The sequence below is a fragment of the Aptenodytes patagonicus genome, chromosome 1 (genome assembly GCF_965638725.1).
Source record: "Aptenodytes patagonicus chromosome 1, bAptPat1.pri.cur, whole genome shotgun sequence".
In the NCBI taxonomy this organism is placed as follows: domain Eukaryota; kingdom Metazoa; phylum Chordata; class Aves; order Sphenisciformes; family Spheniscidae; genus Aptenodytes; species Aptenodytes patagonicus.
Genome location: NC_134949.1, coordinates 153,145,129 through 153,169,171, shown reverse-complemented (window position 1 = coordinate 153,169,171; position 24,043 = coordinate 153,145,129). Strand labels below are relative to the sequence as shown.

The window sequence follows — 24,043 nt, the reverse complement described above, 5'->3', positions numbered from 1 at the left end:
GAGGAACTTTGTTAAGTAAGGTTCACATGCAATGAAAAGTTCCCTGGGTGAAGGAGGTCTGTAGTACAATCATGTATGTTATGGAAATTGCTGAGACCTGTGGAAATGGCTGACAGCTGACAGAAAATTCCTTTCAAGGAAAATCTTTAGTTGAAACTTGCCATCAGCTATAGGACACTAATCAGCAGGGAACCAGTCTTCATTAGTTTTAGGTCTGATAGTGTTGCTTATTATTTTGCTGTCTAGATTTTACTCAAGAAAGAGAAGAAAGAGAAGAAAGAAATCATGCGTATTTATTTTGGTGCAAACTATTGGAAGCTTTACAGTTAGCGTTGAAAATAGGTTTTTTTGCTTTCAGACATAGCATAGGATTTGTGTGTCCATCCAATGTAAATGTGGGACAGACCAATTTTGATTACCTTATTATATACTTCTCAGAGCTCTTTTGCTGTACTTGAGAGTATATGCTGTACTTGAGAGTTCTGCACTGTAAAGACTTGGATGTAACACCAAGGTATTGCTGCTGATAGGTTAACACACAGCACACAAACCACGGCAACTTGTGTCTTGGCAGTTCCAACATAGGGTAATATAACATACCTTAGTCTGCACTGATGTTATGGGATAAGATAAGTTGCATTACCTCACATTTGCCATGAGATAAAGCATACACAGTGCTCTTCGCTGTAGCTCAGCTGACCCAAGGTAACCTGTTGTGCTGCAGGAACAGCTTGTAGGTCTGAGTCATAAAGTTCTGTATCAGTGCTTTTGTTAGCTCCCCCTTCAATTTATGCTTGGGTTGCTACTATCATTGCCTCTATCCTTCTGCTCAGAAATGTCAGTACTACTTACTGTATCCAAAAATGTATCCTTTTATGCATGTGCATCATCATTAGCCTTTATCACTTTAAAATCAAATATACTTTACTCTTGATGAGATGGGAACATGCCAATATTTGGCTTTTTCTACTCTAGTTGTACAAGAGCTGCAATATTAATGAGCAGAGCAAAATCAGGTTTTGTCAGGAAATCAGCAGATCTGATTGAAATGTCCATGAGGATGTAAAATCAACACTACAGGTTGCTGCAGGTTTGTTTCTGAACTAGAATAACTTTTCTGATTAGGAGCAAGCTGTGACAGTTCCTTTAAGTCCTCAGTTTTGACTGATACTTATTTTTTAATAGACATATTATGTTCTAGATGTTATCCCTCTTTACATAAATAACACATTCTCAGAATTTAGCTTTTTGATCTTTATGTCTAATAGCTGTTTATTTATTTGCAGTGATGGATTTAATGTGAGGATCCCTTTGCCAAGCGCCTTGTTTGATTTGTTGCCGCGAGAGATTCAAAGTGGCATGTTACTGAGGGTTCAGCCTGTTCTTTTCAATGTGGGAATCAACGAGCAGCAAACCCTAGCAGAGAAGTATGTATTCAGTCATGCAAGCTCAACCTTAATGGCGGTTCAGCAGTCTCTCGTTCTGATGGAAGTATGTCTCTATGGAGTTGCACTGCTGCATTACTGATGGTGATTCAGTTTCTCCAGTACATGAACAAGGGAATACTAAATGAAGCTGTCAAATGCAAAACAAACGAAAGGAGGTCCTTCTTCATATGGCACATAGCGGTAGAGCTCCTTACCTCATGGGTTTGAGTCTAGTGCAGGTTTATGTGGTTCGGAAGTGAATTTACAAAAGAGGTAATCTATCATGGGCTATTTAACACAGAGGCGCTGCTTGAGACTCGAGACCTCTGTGAGTGGCAGATCACTAGAGGCTGAGAGATCATTCTGAGTGTCGCTGTGTATTTGCCCTCTTGGTTTTGCACTCTCCCCTAGACTCCCTCTTCTGGCCACTGTCAAAAAAGAGGGTAATGGGCTAGATGGACCTTTGTTTTAACATATCGTTGCAGTATTTATGTAATGCAACCCTGTTCTTGTAAAGCTGAAAAATATAATTACGTAATTATATATGCTAGGGAAACTGTTCCATTTTGGAAGAGCCACCAGAGCTTCCCTCTGTTATGGCCATATCCTGTAAAGAATACATTGACAAAGCACTGTTCTAATGGAGAATTCCAGTGAAGTCAGACACATGCATGTTGTGACAGCAGCCTTGGCACCGGGGTGGAGTGTGCAGTATGACTAGACTAACATATTCTAGTATGTTAGACTAGAAAAAGTCTAACAAAGGCATTCCAGCAGTTACTGTTGTCCTCTATTGCCTATAAAGCGAGCCCAAGGTGACAAGCATAGTTACAGATGTCAACACTGTGTGTGTGTATCTGTGTACGTAGACATAGTTAGATGAGATGAATCATGGCATTGTTGACAATATTTATTATATTCATGGTTTATTACTCCTAGATCCATATTTCTCATTTACATATCTGAAGTCAAAGTTCTCAATCCTATCCACTGATGTTATGGTTATTATTAGCTTATGAGCTAAACTAGTACACACATTATTAAAAGTTTGAATTTTGGCAAAATGATTTATCATATGGGTATTTAATATTGAAAGAGAGACACAAAAGCCAAAAGATTTTAAGTACTATTCTTTTAAGTACTAAATCTACAAGATTTTTCTTTCACCTTCCTTCCCACTTTTCCCCTCACACTCATATATTTTCTTTTTCTGTAATGAATCACTACAACACTTCTCTGTTACACTTTACTCTGTGTTTGAATGGTTAGGAATTTCATGGGATGAATCTTTAAACTGTTTGCTGGCAGTCATTGCCAAGTGCAGTTGCTTTGAAGAAGAGGAGAAACCTTTTTCTTTGAGCTTAACTCTTCCATGGGCTTAACTGTTCCTTTCTTCACCTTTTAAAGGTTTGGAGACACCTCACTGCAAGAAGTAATTAACATGGAAAGCTTAGTGCGGTTGAATTCGTATTTTGAGCAGTTCAAGGAAGTTTTGCCTGATGATTGTAAGTATTTGGTAATTAATGGCAAATTTGGTTGAACAGCACAATTCAGGCTGATTTTTTAATTTGTTTGCTTCATGTTAGTTGTTTAAATATTGATGATACACCAGCATTAGTAACCTCCAAGAAATGATGCAACTCTATTTTAATACATTAGTACTAAGTAGAGCAGATTCAAGAGATTTAAAGGTCAGTCTAATTAACTTTCCTTTTTTAGTTTACTTTGCCAGTCCTTCTTAGCGGCATTGTGTACTATATAAACATGTAGCTAGGCAGTTAGATTGTCGTGAGGGGAAGGCATAAAAGTGGCAGGTCATAGCAGCAGCACTTTTATGTGCAGTTTTTGGTCACGTTCTCTGAACTTATGATAACCTGCACAGAGAGCAACTGCCAGTTTTTAGGAACTTAATCACTTTCCCTCTGCTTATCCTTTGGCACTCCCCTATAATTGTTGCATCTTCAGCCAGTGACAGAGAAGTCTAGCACCTGGAAGAGAGACAATAGCTACAAGCTTGAATTTTACTGGTTATATAGGAAAATTTCTTGCTTGTTACTGTTTTTTTGGGAGGCAGTGGCATAAATGTTATTTACACGTGATGACGAAAATGGTGAAAATTCATTGAGTCATCATTATTAGTATCAAATCTCTTGTCAGCTGATTTCATGGGTCCCACAATTGCAGTTTTATTGCAGAAATACAAATGCAGCACCATGCAACAGGATAGTAAGAATTCTGTCTGTTACACGTTATTGTACTTTCAGTTACCCTGGATTTCTTTTGATGCAGCTGAGAGCAGAAGCAGTTTCCCTCTTTCCAGGCATTCATAATCCTCCATAATTAATTCTCTGAAATTCTAGCTGAAAAATTTTATTTTTTTATTACCTAGTAGTCTAGCATCAGACTTTCTTGTAAAGTTCAAAAGTTAATCAATTTAAAGTGATTTTTGTTCTGCTTTTCTCCCCGTTACTTCATGTCTCTGTCCATAGTCTTCCATAATACTAGTTCCCATTCAGCTCCTTCCTCTCCTCTTAGATTTTGCTCACTTTTTTTTTTACTTCAGTCTCTTCCCTCGTCCCCAAACCTCTCTCATTGATCCAATCATCTTTTAGCTTTTGCCTTTTTTCCTGAAACTTTTTTTAATCCTGCAATCTGTTTTCTGTCCTGTCATTTGTTCCTTCTCTTTTCATATTTTTTTGAACTCTGTTCTAACTTTATACTTACTCTCCTCTATTTTTAAAGAGCACTGTTGCCACAACCTTGAGTTTCTCATTTACCAATAACGCTTACTGCTTATACAGAGCTTTTCCTTCAAGTGACTTGAAGTTGTGAATAAGGATGGCGTGCAGTGTTGGACAGGTGGCATTGACATTCACCTTAACAGTGAAAGAAAACAAAATAGTCTTCTGTCCACCTGCCTTTTCTCCCTTACTCTGGTTACTTGTTATTACATGGATCCCTGCCACATGAAATGAAAATCTGCTCTCTGCCAAAACTTTCTTCTGCTTCACTGTTTGTCCTGGGTAAATGCAGATATATTGTACCTGGGTTTGCAATCCAGCTTGGACAAATGGTTTGTGGTTATAAACATTAAGCGAAAGTTTTGATTAGAAGTGTGAAAAAAATATTGTGGGTGTTCCAGCAGATGTGTTAGAGATGCTCTGTGAAAAGCTGAGACTATATGGACAAACCTGGGACTGTGCTTGTCATGAGAAAGGTCTGAAGGTGTGTTTTGTACCTCCTCTGTGGTGCTATTTAGGATGTACAAAGTGAAACATACTTTTCCATGAACCTTTGTCAAGAGAGAATAGGATTTTACATTTAACTGTAAAACAGGTGGTTATTATGACCAGCCAGTGGTGTAGTCTGTGGTAAGTAAAGGCAAAAGGAAAACCAAACAGATCATTCTAGGGGACAAGACGCCCAGTGAAGTATCTGCTGGCAGCTTGTAGGAAATGTTCCCTTCAAGAACAATACACAAGGGAAGTTGATTCCTGATCCACTGTCCTTGTCCCTGTGCTCTTAATTCTAAGCACTGCAGAATTTCTAAGAAGTGAATTACTGTCTTAGCTTCACTAGCTCCTTGTCCTTGTTCCATTAGTTCTCCTTGTCTTTAGAAATACTTGGGGAGATGGTCTGCGCCCTCTTTTTGTTTACAGGTATTACTTTCTTTCTAGGTGTAGAGTTCAAGACAGACACAATAGTGCTAACATGCTATTTGCTGTGAGAACAGATGTGGTCCAAAAATAAAACCTCATATATCACGCATGTGGGGTTCTTTTTGTCGCATAGTCATTTTTTAACAGTGCATACCGCCTTATTTGTCCAGTCACAGCCTTAGTTGGTGTCCTGTAGTTACCCCTTAAAAAAAAAAAAAAAAAAAGACAACCTATTTAATACTTGTTGATTGTCTTTGAGTATCTTGCTACGTGTGTAAGAGATGATGCGTTAACACTTTGAACATGTAAGATGACTATTGAAAGCACTCTGAAATATTGAAAAATTTCAACTGTTTTATTTCCACTTAGTGAAATATTAATAAACATATCATGGGAGTGCGATGTCCTATCGGAAAGAGTGTTTCTTGTAACTGAAAACTGGCCAGCTCGCAAATTTAAAATTTAAAATGTGGGCAGACTATAAAATGATATCTTCAGGGTTTCTGTGGAGACATGCATGTCTCCTCTGAGACATCCTGTGACATCCTGTCACCTCTGAGGGGTGATAATATGGGCAGTTACGTATTTACATACAGTTCTGAACAGTGTGTGAAAGCAAGTATATCTGTGACACACAAACCAAGATAACTATTCCAATCTTGCTCCCTTTGTTCACTCTGTTATTATATTGCTATCAGATTCTGAGCCCCCAAAGTTTTAAATAACCTGAATGTATATTTCCAGTTGAGTTTAATTAAACTTGAATTTGTTTTGTTGGTGGTACTAAGTAATTAAGAATTGGATTAATTGTTGTAAGCTTTGATAGTTTCAAGAAAACATGATTGTGTTTGCAACAGGCATATAGGAACACTTTCCATGTAACTTATCTTTGCAAAAGTGTTGAATACAGATAAATAAGTGGAGTTGGTTTTGTTTGTTTTATAGGTCTACCTCGATCTCGTAGTCAGACGTGCCTGCCTGAACTGTTAAGATTTCTGGGACAAAATGTACATGCAAGGAAAAATAAGAATGTTGATATCCTTTGGCAAGCTGCTGAGGTATTTATTAACATAAGCATCTCTGCATAGTTCAGTTGATTTTCTGTATGCATATGTATTTTCCCCTTTTTTATTACCGCTATGTTCGAATTTCTTCATTTGCTTTCATGTAGCTTGGAAATGCTGCCAGGTTAAACCTCCTCTAGAATGAGACACGGGGAGATAAAATGTATTTTCCACATCAGTATTTTCCCTACAACTCATGTAACGAGGTTTTGCTGTCTCAACGATGACAACTTTTGACATCAAAAGTCCTACACAACATTAGTGTCTCTCTAAGGAGGATAAGTACAGGTGTGTTCTCTGACAGAAGGTTATGCATGAAGAAGGAATGATGAATTGTATATCCCATTTCTAGATATGCCGCAGACTAAATGGTGTTCGATTTACAAGCTGTAAAAGTGCCAAGGATAGGACTGCCATGTCGGTCACCCTAGAGCAGTGTTTGATCCTACAGCATGAACATGGAATGGCTCCACAGGTCTTCACCCAGGCTCTGGAGTGTATGAGGAGGTAAGAGTTTGACTGCGTCACTTACTCCTAAATGAGGAACCATGCAAACTGCAGAGGAGCAGTGGTCTCTGTTTCTATCAAAAGGAAAAAAAAGTAAAATAAAGCCAGAAAACTGCAAAACTGGCTGCTAGAATTCATCCCTCCCTTGCATGTATTAGTTGCATATGCTAAAGCTGGTTGTTACCAGATTTGGATCAGATGGGCGTTAGTTTTCAGTAGTGAATTGGGAGTTTTCAAAGGAGCATGTAAAAACGTGTTTTCTGTTCATGCTGAGCTTACAGAACAGGAAACTGGTGCTTTGAAAGTTGTTTAATGATGAGGTTACCTTAACTGTCATAGCACTGGGTTTCTTAGTTCTAGATCAGGCAGATTTCTCAGGGATGACCTGTCTTTTGTTCTTGGAAACATAGACACTTGCAGTTTGCACTGGTTTGCCACGTGTATTCTTTAGCAGTGAAACACTGCTCACTGGGTGAAATGTCAGTATGAGTGTTTCACAATACAGCAACCAAATTTCATCACAATGTGTCAGTGTGCTGTTGTCGTATCAATATAATGATGTTCTGTATTCTGAAGCAGCAGAGAAGTTTGCGTAATTAAATACTGTACTAAAAAAAAAAAAAGAAAATCTGTTTACTGTTGTTCAATGCCTTGTTTCAAGCACTGCTGGAAAACTCCGTAACTCACATACCAAAAGAAAGGATAAGAAATCTAGCCTTAGTCTTTATCGATGTAGTTCAACAATGCTGTTCAGTCCTGTTTTTCAACATTCACTCTTACTGAATGTACTGTACTGTGTGTCTTCTCACCAAAATCTCTAGAGTGTTCAATTCTCTTATCCTTTCTGTATGTTTTTGCTGTTTGACCCTTTCTTACTCTTCAGTTACCTAGAAGGAAAATGTCTCACATAATAACACTTGCAGCCTCTTACACTAATAATTTGGTTTTTGTATCTACATCTAATTGGATGTCACTGGACTTTCTTATTTTACTTTTTTGCTGCACTTTTTGCTGCATTGTTACAGAGTTAGTACAGTACATGAAAACTGCATTCAGAGAATAGTTAAACCTTGGTATTAGAAACAAAGCTTGGAGCAGCTTTTTGAGGGAGAAGTTATTAACTTAAAATGAAGCTAAGTGGCTCTCAAATGTCTCTATTTAAATTATGCAACTTGTCATCTTAGACATCTGAAACAAAAAAAGCTTTGTTGCACAGTTGTTTATTTAGTAAGAATAAAAACTGAATGAGTATGATACTAGGAATCTTGTTATTTTCTTTAAATTAGTTACTGAGTTAATGTGGGGTTTTTTAATGCAGTTGTGGACACAGTAGAGACAGGTTAATAATAACATTGTTTTGGACCTTCAGACTATCAATTTAATATAACACAGGATCAGATAAAATATTGACCCAACAAATGCATTGCTTTATGTTGACCTACACAGCGATATTTGAAAGAGGGCCAATTTAGGCAAAACCTTTGGCTAGTGTGTTCTAGCAACATCAGGGACTTGCTCTAACAGGTGAAAGATGTGACTTTCTCTTCTTCTGTTAAATCTTTGACTAAGAGAGATTGTGCAGAACAAATACTGACTAGTCCTGAAGGAATACTAAGATTAGACCATTCTTCAAGCCCATCACTCTCTCTTCCTCACATTTCGTTCTCTTTGGGGTAGGTTGTTGTGTTTTTAAAATTATTTGCCAATTCTGCTCGGGAACAATGACACAGAATTAACAGAGCTTAACGAGAGAGATAGGATTATGGAACAAATATATAGGATTCCAACTCCGCCCAAACCCATTTCAACCTGGACAGGATGACCTGACCTAGATGACAGACATAGGAAGTGAGAGAGTTGCAAATTACTTCCAGGGCATTCAGAAAACTTGCTTTTTCTTTTAACTTGGATCTTTCATTTGTGTAATTGTACTAGAAAAGGAAGGCTTGGTTCAGTCTTGAAGACTTCTGAAGTTTCTGGGACAGTTGGAAGGGCAGGGAAGAAGCACTATTAAGTTGTGGGAGTCAAAGAAAGTATTTCATCTCTTCTCTACTGGTAACTTTCCAGAGAAGAAAAGCATCCTTGCTTACACTGTTCTTGAAAAATTAAGAAAGCACCCTCTTCTTCAATGTGATGTTGGTCTTCAGAGGTGTTAGTTCCCGCTTACTCATCCTCAGGGACTTCCTTTCCTTCCTAGTCTTGTGATAATTACGCATCTGTGATAATTATGTTATCCAGTGAGCAGGGACATCAGTGAGAGAACACTGAGTGCTCCTTGTAGATTCTTGTAGAAATTCACAAATACAAGTTTGCGACTTTCACCTTAGAAACAAATATCCTACTAGAATAAACTCACTTTCTGTAAATAAGTTGCAGCTTTTCCTGTCCCAAATCAAATACATGGTAACTCACAGCCTACAACTAGTAAAATCATGATATGTCTGGAAGTCCAAGCTACAGAGGAAATGACTACCTGGCCAGTTAAAGGCAGTGTAAGAGTCGAAGTCCAACTGGATCACATAGCCTCTTCCATCTGCAGTAGTGCCAACACTCCCCACTAGACTTGTGTCTCCCTGCCCTCCCTCCTCCTACCAGATTACTGTCCTGTCAGATACGCCAGTGGAGCTGTTTGTGTGAATATAGTCTAATCCAGTTTCAGTCAAAATCAGCCTAGGTAGCAAAATCCTTTACACGTTTAAGGTAGTCCAGCTCATTTTCATTAAACCAATTAGGAAGTTGAGAGCTGTCTCTGATGGGGGCTCTTGAAAAGCAGCTGGAAATGGGGTGAGGAAAATAACCTCTTCCAGCTGCAATGGTGATGACTAAAAAGACTGCATAACACAGCCCTGACGGTCATGTTGTGATATGACCACTCACGGCAATAAAACTGCCATAAAAAGTTTGGTTGGATTTCTTCACTGGTTGACATGCTTTAAGAACAAAATTGTGGTGGGTTGACCTTGGCCACTTGCCAGATGCCCACCCAGCCACTCTCTCACTCCCCCTCCTCAACAGGACGGGGAGAAAAGACAATGAAAAAGCTTGTGGGTTGAGATAAAGACAGGGACATCACTTGCCAGTTACTGTTACAGGCAAAACAGACTTGACTTAAAGAAAATTAATTTATTGCCAATAGATTTGGATGGTAAGAAACAAAGACAAAAATTAAAATACCTTCTCTCCACAACCTCTTTTTTCCCAGGCCCAAGTACTTCATTCCTTTGTTCCCAACTCCTCTACCTCCTCCCCACACTGAACAGTGCACAGGGGATAGAGATCAGGGGTCTGCGGTCAGTCCATAACAGCTCTTCTCTGCTGCTCCTTCTTCCTTGCACTTTTCCCCCGCTCCAGTGTGGGTCCTTCCCACGGGCTGCAATCCTTCAGGATAAACCTGCTCCTGCATGGGCTCTCCGCGGGCTCCAGTTTCCTTCAGGAAATATTCACCTGCTCCACCATGGGGTCCTCCACGGGCTGCAGTGTGGATATCTGCTCCACCGTGGTGTTCTCCACGGCTGCAGGGGAATCCCTGCTCCAGCATTTGGGGCACCTCCTCCCCTCCTTCTTCTCTGACTTTGGTGCTCACAGAGCTGTTTCTCACATCTTTTCCCATTACTCCTCACTGCCATGCAGTGTTTTGCCTTTCGTTACAGATGCTTTCCCCAAGGCACCACCATCATGGCTGCGGGGCTCAGCTGTGCCTGCGGTGGGTCCATTTGAGCCGGCTGGAACTGGCTGTGTCCGGCATGGGGCAGCCGTGGCCTCTCCTCACAGAGAGGGTTCCCATACACAAGCTGGATTAGCAGGAAATTTGCTTTGTCTGTTTACCCTGGTCCTCTCCTAGAGGTAGTCTGCCGATGAATGTTTTGATGTGAGACACTGTGTACAATTTGGAATATTTGGTATTTCCAAAAGGTGACTTTTCCCCCCTCGGGTGGAAGCATCCACATGGGCCAAGAGTGACAGGGAAAGCATCTTCCAGCTCTTGCCTGCATTCCCACTGTATGTGTCTGTGTGTATGTCTTTGTGTAAAATTGAGTAGCTTGATACTAATTTTTAATGACAAGAGATGTGGCATGTGTTGTCCATAATGTCATCTTACCATTTTGAGCCTTCTTCCTTCTTTCCCTCCCCCATTGTTTTACTTCCTTACCTACATCCTAAAACACTTTTCTTCCTCCAGACTATTCCGTTGAACCTTTATCCACCACTTTCCAGTCAACATTAGCTTTCTGCTCACAGATCACACCCCAGTTCATTTAATATTCTTTCTATATTTTGAATGCCTTTCAGTGCATATTTATGCCCAGGCAATTGTCAACAAATACATTTGCTTTTTCTTACCTGTACCAGATACATTCCTGTATGTGCTCTCATTATTCACCAGTAGCCCAGGCAGGAAGGAGAGTACTTGACTTTCAGATACGTGGGAGACTGCAGCTGCATTGACTTCTAAGTCCAGTCCTCAGGTCAGCCTTAAGCTCAGGTGCTCCTTTTATCCAGATTAGGTGGGCATTAGGTATCGACTGATGGAGAAAACTCAAACCTACACTATAGTTCAGTGCGGCCCCCCCTCTCAAGCCTGGATATTGCTGTGTATCCTACTTGCCATTCCCACTGCCACGTGTGATTGTGGGTTCTTCGCAAAGGTACTTATCTCCCCCTCCTCGCCTGCCACTACAAAGATAATTCGGAATTGGATCACAGACTCAATCTGCCCGTATCCAGTGTAGGCACCAGGAGTGAAAACTTATTTTAATCACCGATTTGGATGTGTTAATCCAGATCAGAAATACAGTTGGTTTAGTTCCCTGCCCACCTAAATCCATTTGATGTGAAGCGTCACCAGCATCTGAAGGCTATTTTTCTCTTTCACCACCTCCAGAGTATCTCTGATGTCCTCCAAGACATTGTCTGTTGGTTACCTAACCTTGCTACGCAACCAGCAAGGTTATGTATGACCTTTTATGGATGGAGCGAGTGCACTTGTTCTAACAGGATCAGGCTCACAGGTTGCATTTAGTTGTTGCTTTGTAAACTAAAAATAGAGTTGGACTGTACAGGGTATAAGAGTGATCCAAAATGAACCACCACACTACAAAGCCACAGGTTACCTGAAGAGGTGTTCTCCACTCTAGGCCTTCTGTGCTCAAAGCAATGTAGGAAGCAGGGGCATAATGAGATGGGCGGTGCAGCATGTCTTGCCTTCACATGCGTATATTGAGGTACTTCAGAAACATGCATTTTGGAAAGCGTATTGGTACACACTGGAATTCACGTTGAAGCAGAAAAATAAGTGGGTGATTTGGGGTTTTTGTTACATATGGAGCAGGTATTTAAGAGGTTAAATTATTGCACTGCAGCCTACATGGAAAGATGTTTGAAAGGGTCAAATACTACAATGGTTATTCATGTTCAGCTTGCTTTTCAGAGCTCCACTTCTTTGCAGCATGCGGAAGCATGGCAGAGCAGCATGGGCTATTATTGCTTGGTAATCTGAAAGAATGAACATGGAAAACCATTTATGTTCAACCTACATGTGTTTGTTTTCAGTAGACTACAGTACTTCTTTCTTATTTTTCTCTTTTATTCTCTTTCCCTCTCCTTGTTTCTGTACTTGTGCTGATACATATTTTTGAGATGTTTTTCCACTCTTTCTTTACTTCATCTTCTGGTTTTGTTGTGCTTTCTTCCATGTTTTTTCATTTTCTTGACCACCTTGTGTTGCCATCTCTCTTTATACATTCATTTGCATGTCCGTCTTCCTTTCTGTTTTATTTTCCCCCCTCCCAACCTTCTTCCTTTTCACAGCATTGGAACACGGGAGGTAGTCACCCAGAAGAACTTGAGTGGCTTGGTGCCCATCCGAGATTTCAGACTAGATCCCAGCCTCCTCTACTCTATTCCTTTACTAGCTCTCAGCCCCAATTTACTGATTGTGTGGCTGTTTCTGAGCATAGCATACCTGGTGGCCAGATTACGTTGCAAGTGAAGATAAGGTTAAAAAAACAAAAACAAAAAAGTGCTTGAATGTGTATTGCCACTTGGTACCTGCTGGACAAAGGAATGTGTCATAGCATTGTCTGCCAAGAATTATTATTATGCCTTACAATTTTACGTTTCTATTGTACTAAACTGTAAATATACATCAAATTATTTTATCAAAAAGAATTGTATTGAAACTTTAAATTATTGTTCTGCTTTCAGTGCTTGTAACATAGTCTGACATTGGCCTGTTACCTCGTTACTTTAGCCGGCCTGAAGATCTCTTACCAAATATAGTTTTGTGTTACTTGTTTCATGTATTCCAGAGAAAGGAACTCTGTCTGAAAAGAATTTGTATCTTTTTGTATATTTAAGGTGTATGCTAATCTTGCCTTTCATTTTTACGAGGTATGAAGAGAAAAATAAAAACATGGGTGGGGTTTATAAGAAATTATAAGAAATTTATTTAAAGAAATAAACAAATTTCTACCTTCATTTCAAAGCATACTATCCAAATTACATTACTGAACAGTTTGTAGAATCATAGTCTTGTTCCTTTCTCATGGTTAAGTATGTTCCAATAGACTAGTGTACCCACTCAAAAAACAACTTGCGGTGCGCTGCATGCAGAATTATTTCATTCTATTTGTAGATCTGCATTTTGTAATGTATTAAAGACATAAAGAGAATGACTTGTGGTTAGGAAGAGGGTGTAATTGGCATTAGCCTGCTAATGATCCATTATCTGTTTCAGGCGCTCTGTTACAGAACTTACTCTGAAACAGGGTCATTATCATCCGAGAAGTTACAGATATTGGTCTTTAATATTTCAGGCAAGAAGAGGGAGGTATCAGTTAGCTCCTCTAGTAGGTGGGTTTGCGGTTTTCCATTGGGCTTCGTTTTAGTTACACTAGACTAAATATTACTGTTATTTCCATTTTTAAGTGTTGGACAGCTTTAATAAATTATGATGTTGATAGTGACTTACTTAGAGATAAACGAATGATGGTAAGTTAACATTTATTTAAGTGGTGAGACTAAAGCGGCTTACCTAGTTTAGTCACACAGAATAACTGCAGATGAAATTTGATCATTTATATACAACACCAAACTGGGAGAGGCCTATTTAAACTGAAAGATTTTGTTGATGCAGTGGTCTGGCAGAGCTTGTCAATAGCAATAGCTGATCAAAAAACCTAACCTCATTTAATGTAGTTTGCTAAATTCATAAAGGGATTTACTTCGCTTGGTGCCTGAGATGACAGAAAATTGGGCTTCTGAGGAGAACTCTTCTAGTACTGTGATTTCTATTTTCTACTATTATTAACTCGCTCAAAAAATGTAGGTAGCTATAGCTTTTATTATCAATTCTAATGGAATTTGAAAGCTTCTGAGAGAGGTAAGCTTAAAAAAATTAAAAAGCACAGTTAGAATAAAATCCTAAATTTGGTGAATATTCTAACTAAAAAAATAAAGTATGTGGTTATATTTGTGTCTTCACGAAATCAGACTGTACAGTACACTATCTCCTGGTATTTTTCCTCACTATTCTTCCAATTTTGTTTAAAAAAAAAACCCAAAACAAAAAGACACATATATATAATGTATATTTTTATATATATATATTTAAGCATGTATCCTATTTATTTTTAGTTGCAATGAATTTAGGTAAAGCCTTACTGCTGATGAGATTTAAAATCATGGTATGATGGTATTGGACATATCCATGTCCTGTGCTGATATCTAGTACCACTGCGTCTCCATAAAAATCATCTATTCTTTCTGATTAACACTGGTTCATTTGCTATGGATACCAAAATCTACCTTTTTACAAAGTGAACAAATGTCAGGTTGGACTGTGGCCTTGTTCTTGCGATGTGATGAGTGTCCTGGGTTCAGTCTAACAAGATGCGAAAGTAACTTTAGTGGAAGTATCTCCACTGAACTCCCTGAGATTATTAATCTGTTTAAATAAAGTATGAAGGCTTTGCTCATGACTATCATTAGGGTTGCAGTAAGACCGCCCTTAAATTCATCTAGAATGAAAGCCTAGGCTTTTTGAAAACAATGTAGCTTTTTCTTTTTTTCTTAAACTTTGGTGGGGACAAGTTTTCATCTTTTTTTCTTTTTTAGCTTGGTCTGTGCTGTCGTTCAGGCATTCATATTTAAAATGCTGTAGTGCGTACTGCTTATGTGCCTCCAGCAGAAGAAACACGGCACATGAAATGGTGTGTGAAATACATCCTTGTCACTGTCTCTGTGGCCCGCCTGTGCCATAGGGGGACATGTGCAATAACCAGATGCAGTGGAATGAATTATGAACAGAGTGATTCACTTTGGAGTGAAAATGCTCATCCAGCACCCCATATTTGCTAGTTAAACTTACTGGTTTTGTTAGTACTCTGAACTATAATTTGTGTAAATTTTTGATGAATCTATTTGACTGCAACAGCCTTTGGGGAGGTTCTGTAAAACACAAAACAATGCCATAAAAATAGTGTCATCACGTACGATCCAGTCTATAAAAGGCAGGCACAGAATGTGCTCCGGAGACAAATTTCAAACTTACTTAAACTGTTTCTTAAAGCAAAAAGTTACAGTGTTTTATGAAGTCGAACTAGGTGGTACCTACAGAACACGGTTACAGTCAGTTTAATTAACCAAAATTAGAAGAACGGCGAGGTCAGTAAGAGCAGAGAGCTTTCAAACTGAACCGGAATCCAAACCCTCCTTTTGAATCAGATGACCACAGTTTACCTGATAGATGCTGCAGCCATCTCCAAGACAGGAATAACGTGACATTTCCACCATAAGATGGTGTACTGTACACTTTGCCATGAAGTTCTAGTATTAAATCGTTGTTTAGGTTTCAGTTCTCTTTCAGGGAAAGACATTCTCCTGCAAGCCTAGATTGATTTAGAATATATATTTAAAAGATAGTGCTTCCTCTTTGTACGTCTGTTTTTGGATATAGTCAAAGGAACTCTGAAGTAGATTTACAAGTGTAAAGAAGCCTTAAAACTGGAGTAGTTTTTTATTGTAGCACAGAACCTCTTTGTAGTGTGGGGCAGTTGCGCCAAAACATTGGGTAAAAATTAAATTCTGCACAGCTTTGTTTCGTCGGGGTGATGACTGCCAATGCAGCCAATCTTTTTTGAACCCACACAAAGCTGCTATTTCATGATGATGATTTTTTTTTTAGACTATGTTGATTTTCAAGTCAATTTATGCATGCAGAGATAACTGGAAAGTCATTATTTTTGTATCAGCTCTAATCTTTAAGTACGTACTGATAACGCCGACATACAGGGAACAATAGAATTACTTTAAAGCTCTTACTGAGAGAACAGCAGTTTTTCTTTTTCAGCCTAATATACTAATAAATTAGCAGAACTGCTCGTAAGCAATCTCTTGGGATCCCTTGTGCAATGAAGCGGCATGTGAACTCCACAACAGTGTACCCTGAAATACATGAAACCATCGTGAAAGAACTTTTTCAGTAGATGCACTGCTGCTTTTTAGAAATGCAAAACTAGCAATCAGACATAGCATGTATCCATTCTGTGTGCTTCTTACTAGCATTGTATGATGAGTCATCATTTTTAATATTTGCAGTGGCAAATTAATTAAACGCTCATTAAATATAACCAACTTTTTGTTAATGCTATAAAATAACCGGTTCATTTCATCTTAGTTTAAGTCTTTTTTTTTTTTTTTTTCCTTTTTACTGCTGTCATTTTTTGTGCTTGTTTTTTTTCCCCAGTGAGGGTTGTCGGCGAGAAAATACAATGAAGAATGTTGGATGTCGCAAGTATGCATTTAATTCCCTGCAGCTGAAGGCTTTCCCAAAGTATTACAGGCCTCCAGAAGGAACTTATGGAAAAGTTGAAACATAAGCATACTATGTCCTGTAATTGCTGTTGCATTAAAACTCGTGGATACACTCTAGATTAATACATGATTTTGTCATCCAGAAGAGATAAATAACCTTTTTGTACGTTTCGCTAGGTTATACAGAGCATGTTACTTACAGAATTGGAATCCACAGTAACAATTATTCTGACACCTTAGCTTGAGAATAGTGTGATGACTCTGCCCGTTTAAATAGCCTTCAGTGTATGTAAGATGAACAGATATCGTGCTACTTAATAATAACCTATATGCAAATAGCTAGGTACCTCCTGGATGGGCAAGGACTCTAGGAACAGCATTTAGGCAGCTGTTTCACATAACACCTTTTTATACTGAGTTGCCTTGAGATTGAGCTTTTCATAAACTTTTTAAAACTGAGAGTAAAACTCAAAAGTTGTAAATAAAAAGGGATTGGAACTTAGACAGTCTAATAACTGTAGAATGCATTGTTACAATCAAGAAACCGAAGTTTGACTTTTAGAAAAAAAATCAGCACAATAAAAGCCAGGAGCGTAAATTGGTTTACTGTATATAGGATGCCATCTTCATCTATGAAATTAACAATACATAAAAGGCCAGGCATATGAGGTCTAGTTTCTAGTTCCATCTGAATAAAACAAATTCCTGTCATCTTCAGCAGATAAGGACTTGGGCCCACATCTTAACTGATTTTAAAAAATGTTTTGAAAACATAATGATGCTTAACCATTAATGCCAGCAACAGCTCCCCCTGCCCCTTCGAACTATAAGGCAAGTGCAACAAGCAAGTTGCTAACGTTGCACGTGACAGTGTGTTCCATGGTACTGTATATCAATTAACACATTTTTACCCATAGCTTTTTGTATCACTTCTGGATTGTAAGCATTAGTATCTCGGGGGGTTACATTTTTTTGATTAGTGTTCGATTTTTTTCCCGTATCAATTTTGTATGTCAATACAAAAATGCTCCAAGTGCCCAACGCATCCCCGTTACTCCGTAACCAAAATTGGTTTCTGTTTACCTTTGCCTTTTACCTGGGCAGATGTTCAGAATCCTGGGGGGGAAGTATGACTGTTTTCAGGGTATCTCTGAGGAAGGTAGCGATGCCCCGTGCTGATAGAAAGGAACTGCTCACGTGCTACTGCTAATGCGTGAGAACCTCAGAGGTGTTCTAGCTTATGACTAAGGTGACCAGTTTGATAGCACTTGACAGAAAACGTTCAACAGATCTCCTCGGAAATAATCTCCCAAAGAATGCCTTTGAAGCTAAGATACCTTTTTAAAAAGCAGCTAAACATTAATTTCCAAATTTTGACAGGATTAAGTCATCTCTAGCTAGCTTCGTTCAGCACACTCTGCCCTTTCCTCCTTGGTTTCTAAGGATACGAGCTTTAGAATAGAAAAATCTGCTCATTTATTCTTGTGAGAGTAGCAACAGCCAGGTAAGTATATGGCTGTTTTCTGATTTCTTTCTCCCTCTCACTGATGTTTGTCTGTGCTGTCACTGCTCTATCAATCAGTCATGTTCATTCTGCTCCCATGTAGGTTTGGGGGTTCCAGGTCTAGCAGTTTTTGCATTTTGCCTTTTGCAGTTTAACACTGAGCAGCACGTCACAAAGCCAGGTCAGAGAGTTCTGCTGAACTAGGTTGTTACCATTATTTCGGTCTCTCTAGGATAACAAAACACTGAATTCTGTGCAAAATCAACGTATTGTAGTACCTATCCCAGGTCCGAACAAATCAGCTACACTAGAACAGTCCCTTGGAAATTTTACAAACCCCATTCGCCAGTTAATTAGTAAGTGTTGATTTTATTTTATTTTATTGCTAACATCTAAACAAAGGTGTGGTGAAAAGCTTTTCGAAGGGATCTCTTTAGACATGTTACTCCATTAGTTCTGCTCAACCTTCAGTCCCTGGCCCATTGTTAAATGCTACATTTATTTTTGTATAAACTATAGTCTTTCTATCCCTTAGTTTTTATGAGTTGATGAGTTTATTTTGTATATTTCAAACATAGTTAATTGTTACACTAAAAATCTTCCAATGTTCCGCTTCAGAAGAAAATAACAAGAGGTCTATCATAACAATCAGCAGAGCCACTCTCTTAGACTGTGGCCAACGATCATTAGATCTGCTCTAGAGCTTAGCGATCCTTTATTTATTTTGCATACCAATGTAGTCAGAAAAAGTTGCCGAATTTTGTATGTGCATGGTTTTTGCTCACCTTTTTAAAGCGGTGGAATACCAGTCTCAAGTACTGCATTGTTTTGTTTAAGATATTCTGATTTCAGTATACAACGTCGTTGTCCAGCTAACATTTTATATATGCGACATTGTCAGTACATGCACATCGACGGGCTTGTTTAAAGGGCGTAATGAACAGTAAGATCTCGAGCAGTTCATCAAAAAAGAAAAACTGTGAAACTTGAAATCCACATAGGACGCTTCACGAGGGTGAAGTAAGCTTTTCTGTTGCACAGGAGAGGCGAATTTAAGGATTACTGTAAAATGAAGTTCTGTCTAATGTTCTTTTTTGAGTACATTTTTTAAATTATAAAACATACAAAGGTAAAAAAAGAAAACTGTTGCCAAGTATGTTCTGTGTATGTTCTGTGAAAGTACCTACAGCACAGTTGCCTTTTGTTTCATTTATACGTGTAAAATTATTGTATAATACAACGCTGTTTTGTCCCAACACAACTGTATTTGCCAAGCTTTGTGCATTGAAATATTTTTATTTATTTGGTTTTGGGCAGTATTAATTAATCATAAACACACGGCTACTGTTTTATATATTCTAGTTCATCCAATCCATGTATGCTGTAAATGTGCTAGTCTTTAGGATGAAAACCAATAAAGAACTGACCAGAATAACAAATGCTGGCTTGCTTTTAACGCGTTTGTGGTAAATTAAAATAAACACTTTCAGGTTCCTTGACTTGATATGCTTTATCTGTTGGAGAATATATTAAGCTAAGTTGTCTATGGAGATATTTTACACAGGAATGCAAGTCAGGACACGGTTACTCCTAAACCCTGCTAAAGGATAGCTGCTCTCACTTTTCTGTAGTTGAGTCAGGCACCAGTTTGTCCCACGTGCAATACATTCAGCAGCAACAGTTAAACAAAGAAGCAGTATGAGATTTTTTTTTTTTAATTTTATATACTTTCTCCATGAATCTTCTATAAGACCTTCCTGAGCTTTCTTCTGTTTTTCACTCTTCCTTCCATTAATAGAATTCCTTCTCTGCTGCTGCTTCCCCTTCAGCCAACTCATCCCTCCAGCAGCTTTAGTAGTTATGCTACTTTTCAGCGGAGTTAGGTTGTCATTGTTGATTGTTATTTTGATTTCAGATTAAATAAATTTTATATAATAGTGTAACAGACAATAATCCAGAGCATTCCGATTTCTATAAAATATAAAGAATAGAACATAAAAATGTAATGCTACTGTCACTGGATGTTTGAGAACTGCCAAATACAATTTTATTTCCGTGAAAGAGGACTGAGGGCCACAGGTGGGGCTCAATGAATGTTTTTCTTGTTACACCGAAAGAAAAACAGTACCAGGAAAAAACCCACGCTGCTTTCATTCAAAATGCAGACAGAGAAGACGCTTGACAGGTGGGAATTCCTAAATTGCAAACGCACAGTATGTATACATACATGTGTGTATATATGCATATCTGTATTTCAAAATTTAAATTTGTGTCAAAAATGTATCTGCCAGTGTTCTTTTTAATTTAAAAAGGTGAGGTGTTTAAAAGATGGTTGAAAGTTTAACATCTTTAAAAGGCATTCTGAGCTATTGGAGAAATCGTCACGTGTTTGAAGCTGACGTACGTGTCTCCATAAAGATTGCTTCGTTCAAAACCCAAGGCGACCATGAATCCGGGTTGCCTGTGGAGCTGTGGCTGTATGAAGGGCATGTGCGTGTCCATGGGTTGTAAGTGATGCTACGGGGAGCTTCCGAGAGCAGCAGTGACTGCCTGCTTTGGTGTGGAACCAGAACTCGTTCCATCTCTTTGCCGTGACTTTTGCTGGACGACAGCCTTCAGGCAGGACTTGAAGCTGTGGTACAGCCTTCCGCATACGGGCACTAATGGCACTTCAGAACGGCTTACCTGATGTCACAAATGTAACATCTTAAAGTTTGAAACATGTACTCTGACAAAAGAGAGGAAATTTTAATAGATGCAACACAAAAAATATATGAGAGAATAGAAAACCAAGAAGAATACAACAAAAAATAGCCACACACTTGTTTAAACCAGAAAAAGAGTCCTCAGCAGAAGAAATTGTAGGTAATTTTGGTGACCAAGAGTAAACTTTTTCAGCATTTTTCAGTTTGTGAATTCCTAAACATTTCTAAGACCCACCTCAGAAATTTTGTATCTATATAATGTTGCCAACTGCATATGGGTTTAAAATAGCTCTCCCTGATGAATGACAAGACTTTCAGGCTATGAATGAGAAAGCTTAACTCAACAGCAACCTCTTTTTCTCACGTTATTTGAAACGTCAGGCAAACTTTCTGCTCCCAATTAATGAAATATTTTGCCCATTGCAACTGACTCCCTTTGTCGGCATGATGGTGACATGTGGAGCTGTGTCCTACTTTATTCAGTAGTGTCCAACGTGATCAGTTGATGGCATGAAAACACAGTTTATAAGAGCCTGGTATCCCTGCCAAGCATCCCATTTTTCTCTTAAGTCATGCCAATATTACGTTGTATGTTATTTGCCAGTCTGGTCCTATAACTGATGTTTTCTGTATTGCACACAGACTTCAGCATCAAGAAGTTCTTTTTTTTTTTTTGTGGTGGCTATTGTACATATACCCTAAATATTCTGAACGTAAAGTTCTGCAGCTCTGTATTTTACAGCATAAGGAACGTACTGTACATCCCCTAATGTAATTTATTGTAAAGTTTTGGTCCTTGCAGTCAAAATACTTGAGATAACATGCTGTGTATTACTTATGTGTATCATTCTGTACCTAACCCCAAATCACTAGGCTTGTTGACTGTTCCTGAGGGAGCAGGGTGGAGAAGCCTTCCCAGTGTCTCCAACAGTAACAGCAGCTGTAACCCCAGACTGGATCGCTAGGCCTGGCATCAGTCACTGCCCCTCAGGCTCACTGAACGTTTAATTATTCATAAAGTTGAAAAGTTAAAAGAAGAGAAATTACAGTGCCCAATGGCAAAGGCACTGCCTGGAACGTGAACGAATTGCACTGGGGCTGAAATTGGTGATCCGGGGTGGGAATGGTTTTGTTTGCTTAGTGCTCCCATCAGGGTCATTAGAAACCTTTTCTGCTGAAGCTAGGTGGGGATTCCTGGCAAAAACCTTTGGGAGGGAGTTTGGACGTACGCCCCAATTGGATGGTGTGGGGAAAAAGGGGAGAAGTTTTAGAAAACTCTCAATCTAAAGTTTTAACGATAAGGAATATAGAACTGGAATATAAAGCAGTTACTTGTCCACAGGACCTCCGGCTCAGCCCTGATTCTGGTAACTACCACGTATGTGCTTAATTGCTTCAGTCTGCCCCTTCACACAAGCTCATAAAGCTTCTTCAGTATGCGCATCAAAGCGTCAATAAAAACCTTACTGCTGCCTACGCCCTACCTAAGTTGTGCTTATGTACCAGTATGATGCAGAGAAAACCTGCTCAACTCCTGTGACTTAAACCAAGTCAGGATGGATGCAGTCTATCCATTTATTCGTGACATAATTAGCCGGCGATCAGTGCATAACAAGAGTAACAAGACGGGGAGTAATTAACAACAAAATGATTAGCAAAGACCTTTAAAACCGTACCTTGGCGGTTTCTGCAGCAGGGAGGCCTGGCAGGTATTTCGTACCTCCCCACGGCCAGGGGTGACCACCACGCTGTTAGCCACAGAAAACTCCCGTGGACCCACCCACATGCGTGTGCGCGTGCGAGCAGGCACACGCGGGAGGTTCGGGAGCACCGTGGCACTCAACACGTCAAGTGAAAAGAGCCGTTACCCTGCCCGGGGCCCTTCCAGCCGCCCCCTCCACGGCCCGCTCCGCCCGCAGCCACCCGTTTCCACGGACATCAACCCCCGCCAGGCTCGCACCCCAGGGGGGCGCCCCGAGAGCGGCCGCGGTCCCCCGAGGAGCCCCTCCCGCCGCGCGGCAGCCGGTTAGAACGGGGCGGGAGGGGCGCACGTCAGACCCCTGCCCCAACGGCCGCCGCCTCGCCCGCCAGCGAGCCCCGGGGGAGGCGGCCCGGGGGGCGGCGGCCCTGCCCTCACGGGAACGTTCTCCCGGCATCCGCGGGGCAGACCCCAGAACCGGGGCCGCTCGTAAGTCTCCCCCCCCCCCGAGGAGGCCGAAGCCGGGCGGGGGAGGAAGTTACCTCAGGTGGGGTTGGCGGCGGGAGCGACCCAACGGGCGGGCCGAAGGGGCCGAGGTGAGCGGGAGGCAGCCTCGGGCAAGTCGCCGGTGGCGGCCGGTCTGCGGCGCGGTAATAAATACCCCCCGCTCGGCCGCGGTGGCGGTTGGTAGAGCCAGTGAAGGGATCCGCAGCGGTGGCTGCCGTCTTCCTTTCGGGGAGGACACCAGTGAGGGAGGCCGCCGTGAAAGGCGCAGCCTGGCTGGTCCCTTTGGCCGGGTGTTGTAGAGCCCCCCCCTCACATACGTGTTACTCCAAATTACCGTTCCTCATAAGCAAGGGGTGCTCGTCGGTGTGGACTATCCCCTCTCCCCAGTCCATCGCATCTCTTTTAGAAATATGTTAGTAATGTAGTATTCTTTAATCCAACAGAATTGAGAAGCCTGTTGTAGTATTTCATAGATCCTGCGCTTAAATGAAACTTCCTAAAAATTGTAGTCAGGTAACTGCGTATCTTTTAGATTTCTATCGACTTGGCATATTGGTGACTCTTGCGATTTCCATTTTGAAATAGAGGCAAGTTGATCTTTAGAGTTCATAAAATATTGTAGCAATAAAACATGTTTATATGAAGGAAAGATAGCTAAGTGCTTTTAATATTTGACTACAAATTGCTTAAACTGTAGCCATGTCTTGAAATACTGCTGTTAGCAAACAGTGCAGATTTGAGAAGACCTGAAAAGCAAGACTGAAATAATTTACTCTTTTTTTAGGTATTTCAAGACGTTTATTAAATTGCCACTGGTTGATGTTGGTATTGGGTAGATGATGGCTCTGGCATCTAACATTGAAATCCCGGAGATTACCTGCTGTTATAGAAATGCTCTGTTTGAAAATGTCTGTAAAAATGCCCTTCATGTTACAGATTTGTAACAAACATGAAGTGATCTAGCCTAGATGTGTGAGAGACATCGTCAGGTCTTGAATAGCATGTTAGCTATAATAGGGTACAGTCATTCTAATGGGTTTTTTTCTATAAATTCTTTCTGACCTCAGAACTTTCTGATTCAGGGTCATTCCTGCCCCATTTTATTCCTCTAACCGTGAGATTTTATTGCGTGTTCTTCATGTTGTGTTTTGACCAAAT

At 39.9% G+C, this 24,043-nt stretch overlaps 1 protein-coding gene across 15 annotated transcripts in view; it reads left to right on the top strand.

Moving 5' to 3' along the window:
- Nucleotides 1-19,473, top strand: part of INPP4A (inositol polyphosphate-4-phosphatase type I A) — a 140,442-nt gene extending 120,969 nt beyond the window's left edge. For all 15 annotated transcript variants that reach the window (XM_076359251.1, XM_076359225.1, XM_076359243.1 and 12 more), the window contains 5 exons: nucleotides 1,287-1,427; nucleotides 2,835-2,932; nucleotides 6,032-6,144; nucleotides 6,503-6,657; nucleotides 16,403-19,473. In XM_076359251.1, the coding sequence (XP_076215366.1) occupies nucleotides 1,287-1,427; nucleotides 2,835-2,932; nucleotides 6,032-6,144; nucleotides 6,503-6,657; nucleotides 16,403-16,535 (640 nt within the window). In that variant the 3' untranslated portion in view covers nucleotides 16,536-19,473. The remainder of the gene's footprint in view (nucleotides 1-1,286; nucleotides 1,428-2,834; nucleotides 2,933-6,031; nucleotides 6,145-6,502; nucleotides 6,658-16,402) is intronic.
- The last annotated feature ends 4,570 nt before the right edge of the window (nucleotides 19,474-24,043 follow it).